The sequence below is a fragment of the Megascapheus bottae genome, chromosome 17 (genome assembly GCF_031878675.1).
Source record: "Megascapheus bottae isolate mThoBot1 chromosome 17, mThoBot2.hap1, whole genome shotgun sequence".
Classification (NCBI taxonomy): domain Eukaryota; kingdom Metazoa; phylum Chordata; class Mammalia; order Rodentia; family Geomyidae; genus Megascapheus; species Megascapheus bottae.
The window spans coordinates 35,327,875-35,334,221 of NC_143525.1; the positions used below are offsets into that span (position 1 = coordinate 35,327,875).

General features: G+C 52.9%; 1 protein-coding gene across 1 annotated transcript; it reads right to left on the reverse strand.

Moving 5' to 3' along the window:
• Window positions 1–1,081: 1,081 nt before the first annotated feature.
• On the reverse strand, window positions 1,082–5,317 carry LOC150051771 (keratin, type I cytoskeletal 14). The gene is made up of 8 exons (XM_090350842.1): window positions 4,765–5,317; window positions 3,538–3,620; window positions 2,846–3,002; window positions 2,515–2,676; window positions 2,306–2,431; window positions 1,989–2,209; window positions 1,849–1,895; window positions 1,082–1,329 (listed from the first exon to the last, which is right to left on the reverse strand). The coding sequence occupies exons 1-8, from the start codon at window positions 5,278–5,280 to the stop codon at window positions 1,232–1,234; spliced, it is 1,410 nt and encodes a 469-aa protein (XP_090206968.1). The 5' UTR covers window positions 5,281–5,317; the 3' UTR covers window positions 1,082–1,231.
• Window positions 5,318–6,347: the final 1,030 nt, after the last annotated feature.

The window sequence follows — 6,347 nt, forward strand, 5'->3', positions numbered from 1 at the left end:
ACTGTGCTAGAGATCTAACACCCTCTCGTTGTTAGTAAAGTAATATTACTGTTCCCACCTTACCCGTGTTGACACTAAGTTTGGAGATGGAAAAGAGTCTGTCCTAGGTCAGCTAAGTGTAGAGGGAGCCGGCCTCGGCTCTGGAGAATGTGGCCCTCCCTGCTCACCAAGACAAGATTTGCCGAGCCCTGGTGGCTCCTGCCTTTAATCATATCTCCTCAGAAGGCTGAGATCTGACAATGAAGCTTCCGAGCCAGGCCAAACAGATCCACGAGGCTCTTTATCTCTAATTAACTAGCAAATAAAGCCAGAAGGAGAAAGGTGGCTCAAATGGTAGAGTGTCAGCCTTAAGCAGGACAAGCTAAGCAAGGCCAGCACAAGGCCCCGAGTTCAAACCCCAGTACATGCGCATACACACACACACACACACACACACACACACACACACACACACACACTCTCACTAGAACTTAAGTTGGGTTCATGAACCTTCATTGAGGAGTTTTGAGGAGACCCATGAACCCCATGAAATTGTATACAAATGTATTTGTGTAGAAATGGGGGAAACATTTATTTATTTACGTATTTGCTTATTTATTTATTCTAATACATTTCCAAAGTGATCACAAAAAATGTGTAGATGGGAGGGGAAAACAGGAGAAAGTAAGGGAAGGGGGGCATTGTCCCAAAAGAAATTTCCTCATTACCTGATTTACATAACTGTAACTCCTCTATGTATAACCTTTATAATAACAATTAAATTTTTTTAATTCCTAACCTAACTTAGCACCTGACACCTCAAGGCATTCATCATGTGGTTAATATATGAACAAGTGAGTGAGTGAATATCTCTGCATGCCCTAGACAAACCACATACAGCCTGGGACACACAGCCCTCTGTATCTTTGGAGATGGTGAAAGCTACTTTGGGATCTGAGCCCAGCCGCCCTCGGGTCCTTTCTCCCAGTCCCAGAAGCCATTGCCAGGTATTACGTTACGCTCAGAGCAATACATCCCCCCTCCCGCCTTCTTCCCGCCCCCACTCTTGACAATGACTGGGCAGACAAAGGAATTGTGCAACTCAGATAAAAGACACTTTATTGATTGCCAAGAGGGGTAAAGGTAGAGTGTGAAGCATCTGGGGACAGAAGAGAGGCTCTTCCATGAGAACCGTGTCCACATATCTGTGTCCACACAGGAGCCTCCTCAGCTTAAGCTGCGCTGCAAAGCCTTAGCTCTTGGTGCGAAGGACCTGCTCGTGGGTGGACACCACTTTGCCATCATGCACGTCCACAACCTTGGTGCGGATCTGGCGGCTGGAGGAGGTCACTGGGGAAGAGAAGATGGAAGAGAAGAGGTCACCAGAGGTGAACAGGCAATGGAGTGACCCAGAATGGACAAGCTAAGACATTGAAGAGGCATCAATGGACTATATCCCCAGTGCCTTCCCGATCACTGCCAACACCAAAACAGATACCATCGACACACTCAGACGAGGGCTCTTTATGGTCAGGAACAAGAGTCTGCCTGTGCCTCAGACTCGAGCTTGCCACCAACTTGTTCCATCAGATCCAACTAGTTCTCTATCCAAATAGGCCCAAATGGACTGGGCGTGGCCAGAACCATGCAATGTGCTTAGCCGTGGTCCTGACCACCATAACTAAGGAGTCTGCCTGGATACCTCCTGGGAGAAGTTCAGGAAGAGTTTAAAGTAGCTTCCAACCAAGTATCTCCATAGGAAGAGTGTGCATGAAGGTTCAACTCTAGGGAGTCCTTGACCTCTGGCTTTATCCCGCTGCAGACCCCCAGCTACCCTCAACCCTAGGTTGATGAGAGGAGTCGCCTTACCATCTCTGGATGACTGAGAGCCAGAGGAGAACTGGGCAGAGGACAGGCTGTGAAGACAGAAAGTGGCGGGATTATGAAGCTTGCAAAGAAACAATCCAGTAAACAATTCAGCCATGAACTACAGGGAGGGCCCCACTCACTGGGCATCCTCGCCCTCCAGCAGGCGGCGGTAGGTGGCGATCTCCTGTTCCAGCCTGGTCTTCACGTCCAGCAGGATCTTGTATTCCTGGCTCTGCTGCTCCATCTCGCAGCGCAGCTGCGCCAGCTGCTCCTCCACGCCGCTGATCATCTCCTGCATCTGGGACAGCTGCATGCAGTAGCGGCCTTTGGTCTCCTCCAGGCTGTTCTCCAGGGATGCTTTCTATAAGGGAGAGAAAGGAAAGCAGGGAGTGACTGTGGATATTCATCTCCTCTGTTACCCCCTGAGCCCACTCCCATGCCTGGCAGTTGCTTCTACCATGCTGAGCTGGGACTGCAGCTCGATCTCCAGGTTCTGCACTGAGCGGCGGAGCTCGGAGATCTCACTCTTGCCGCTCTGTATCAGCTCGCTGTTAGTGGTCACCTCTCGGTTCAGCTCTTCGGTCTGCAGAGGAGAGAGTACCATTCATACCAGAAAGCCCCAGAAGACTGATGACCGGGGTTCCTTCCTTCCCAAATGACACCCACCTTGCTGAAGAACCAGTCCTCCGCGTCCTTACGGTTCTTCTCCGCTATCTTCTCGTATTGGTCCCGCATCTCATTGAGGATTCGGCTCAGGTCCACGCCCGGGGCCGCGTCCATCTCCACATTGACGTCACCGCTCACCTGGCCTCTTAGGGAATTCATCTCCTGAACAACCAGAGAAAAAGCCACAGTAAAGACCCTCAGGATGGCAGCTGATGGGCAGGGGGGAGGGGAATGGGGACCTTCCTTGTCCAAGGTGACCTCAACCTTTGGATGCCTTCCCATCATCTCAGTTCCATTCCATCCTTTGTAGCTGATGCCCCATAGTGCTCACCTCCTCGTGGTTCTTCCTCAGGTAGGCCAGCTCCTCCTTCAGGCTCTCGATCTGCATCTCCAGGTCAGCTCTGGCCAGGGTCAGCTCGTCCAACACCCTGCGCAGCCCGTTGATGTCAGCCTCCACGCTCATGCGCAGGTTCAGCTCCGTCTCGTACCTGGAAGGGCCCAAGAAACACAAGGAATGAGATGCTCATCTGAGCCACACACAAAAAAAGCTTTGCTTTCTGCTGTAGGAGCTGCTTGCAGAGCTGGCATGCAGTAGGTGGTTTTAGACCCTGTGTCCATTGATTGCGCTGATCTGAATGTTTCTGGAATCTTGGAAATAAGACAGCTAGCTCATCATGCTGCAGAACTCAGGGAGGACCAGCCAACCAATCAAGCCCAAGGCCTCCAAATATGTCTATTCACTGTGCTCCAGCGGCAGGTGAGGGAATAGGGAGACACCTCTCCCTAAAGTGGTAGTTCTCAAACCTGGCTGTGGATCAGAATCACCCAGGCAACCTGTTACAAATAACTGAATCAAAACTCCAAGGGTGGGGCTCAAGCATCTTGTATTTTTACAAGTAGCCCAAGGGGTTTTCCTAGAACAGAGTCAGCTCTGTTTGGAAAACTCATACTTCAAAAGTGGGTGGGGGGGAATCTCCCACCCTAGAGAGAATACATGTTTCTGAGCTACCACTGCAAACTTACTTGGTACGGAAGTCGTCTGCTGCCAGACGGGCATTGTCAATCTGCAAGAGGACATTGGCATTGTCCACAGTGGCTGTGAGGATCTGGAGAATGCAAAAGGCACACGGGTCTTGGTCAAATGCACACTAGCTAAGTGTTGCTACAGCCTGCTACCCCTTCTCACCCCCACCCCACCCCTCCTCCCCACAATCCTTCACCACACAAGCCTACAGAATAAGCCTACGCTCTGCCCAGCGTAGACCCAGGAATGTGAGCGCTGACTCATGGTCAGCTGAAGAGGTAGAAAAAGAGGTGGATCTAGAATCGAAAAGCCTAGTGCCGCAGGCTAGCTGCAGAACTTGAGATGGGTTCATCTCCGGGGGGCGGGGGGGGGGGTCAAGTTCCCTTGTGAGGGAGTGACTTCATGTTCCTTCAACCTCTTTTGTGCTCTAGATTCTTTTCTCTCACTGTGAGGCAGCCCTCGCCAGCACTCTGCAGGTACACGCAATTCCTTCTCAAGCCCTACAAGGCCTGGGATCTCATTGGAATTTTTCCAAGAGGGGATTAGAAAAGAGGAAGCAGGAAATGGAAAAAGAAGACACATAGACGCCTGAGTCTGGTTTTCATCTCTCCTTGGCTTGTCTAATGGCCTTAATCTATGCAAGTCATCAGAGCCACGCAGGTTCAGCTAGAGAGTTCTAGGGATGACAGAGGAGCAAATGAAGAGTACTGGAGATACAAGTCCACCATACTCCCTCTTCTACAGGCTACGCTGAGTGCGGCTGTGGGCTTTCCATGATTGCCTGCCTGGAGGGAGAAGCCAGCCAGTGCCAAGGCTCATGGGCGGCGGCAGCCACAGCCCAGACTAATGAGCTAATGAGTGGTTTGGGTGTCTAGCCTGGTCCCGTTACAGCCTCACTCCTCCCTTATGCTGAAGAACAGGTAGCTGCCTTCCTTTTTAGAAGACGGGACATGAAAGCCTTCCTTTTTGCTGTGTGACCTTTAGCAGGTCAAAGCACCTCTCAAAGCTTCAACTCCCTCTGCAAGATGTAAAGGCAGGAACACCAGTCTCAGGTGGTCAGAGGATAGGAGTCTAGAGGGGAGGTCTTCTTGCTGATGAGCTTTGCCTGGCACATCCATGACCTCAGACAAAGGGATGTGGGATTGGGAGTCTATCTCGTGAAGCAATCTGAAGCAGCCTGAAGCTGCATCATCTATCGTCCCTGGATGGCACAGCAGTCCACTCACCTTGCTTCTTAGTTCCTCAATTGTCTTGAAGTAGGGGCTGTAGTCCTTGGTCTCGGCTGGCCTCTGTCTCTGGTACCAGTCTCGGATCTTCACTTCCAGGTCAGTGTTGGCCTCCTCCAGGGCACGCACCTTGTCCAGGTACGTGGCCAGGCGGTCGTTGAGGTTCTGCATGGTCACCTTCTCACTGCCCACCAAAAGACCATCCCCACCACCCAAACCACCGCCAAGGCCACCACCGAAGCCACCGCCGAAGCTAGCACCATATCCTCCACCGAAGGCACTCCCTAGAGCCCCTCCAAAGCTGCTGCTGCTGAAGCCGCCGCCATAGCCGCCCCCCAGCCCGCAGGCTCCTCCGGAGGAGAAGCGGGAGGAGGTGACAGACATGCCCCCATAGGTGCTGGGGGCCCTGCAGGAGCCTCCAGCCAGGACAGAGGAGATGCGGCTGGAGCCGCCACCAATGCCACAGGAGCCCTTCATAGAGCTGGAGGAGCTGAACTGGCGGCTGCAGGTGGTCATGGTTCTAAGGAGGGAGGAGAGAGTGAATGTGTGAGCGAGTCAGCAGACAGAAGCAGAAGACGGTCAGGAAGACCGGGAACCAATAACTGTGCTTTATACCTATGAGTAAGGGGCGGGCCTGGCATTTTCCATTCCCCTTGGCTTTCATCACCCCCCAGGCTAATGCCAACTCCCACTGAGATCCCTCCTCTCCTCCGCCTCGTCATGTCTGTCATATTTTACTGGAAACGCATTGTTTGGGGGGTGTTTGGGGCTTTCTGGTCCCGCCAGGTGTGATTCACCAGGGGGAGGTGTGGGCCTGCAGGCTACACTTTCCCATGGGGCTCTCAGGAGCCTGGGTGCTGGCCTCAGCCAAGGTGACAGACGGAGGAACCATTCTGCATGTAAACCTGGTGACCTATTAGCTTCCCAAATAACTGGAGGGGACATTTAGCTTCTCCTAAGTCTTGGAGGGCACTGAGCCCTGGTTGGAAACATCAGCATGGCCAGGTCCCTGAAGCCCAGATAAACCACCTTCCACGGTACTTCTCCTGGCTGGACGTCCTAAAGAGCCCCGTCACAGCCCCAGCCAGTCAAGTCCTCCACTAGAGGACATCCAGGCAAATCACTCCCCCCCAACATCCACCCCGAAGGAGGAGCTCACACGCGCCACACACCTGTGGACAGACTCAGCTCTCGCTGCTTTGCCTGGCCACCATGAACAAGCAGGTGGCCTCGGAGGCCTATCCAGAGACATTGGGAAAGAACCTGGAGTCAGGTGAGTCCTAGAACTGCCCTTGGCACCTGTGTGACCCCAAACTTGACACTTCTCTGAGCCTCGGTTTGTGCATCTGGAAAGTGGGGATGAATGGCGCTCCTGTTCCTATGACAGCCAGCTCTTCACATCCGACGTGACTAAGCAGGCCGAAAGGTTTGGTAAACCAAGTGTGGCACAAAGCCCACTGTTGTAACCTACCTGGGCTCCCAAAAGGAGGGAGGCAGCAGGCCCAGAGGACATTTGACTTCCAGCTCCAGATCAGCCACCTCCCTCCCCTCCCCTTACTTAGGTGGAGAGGCAGCCCTGGGGG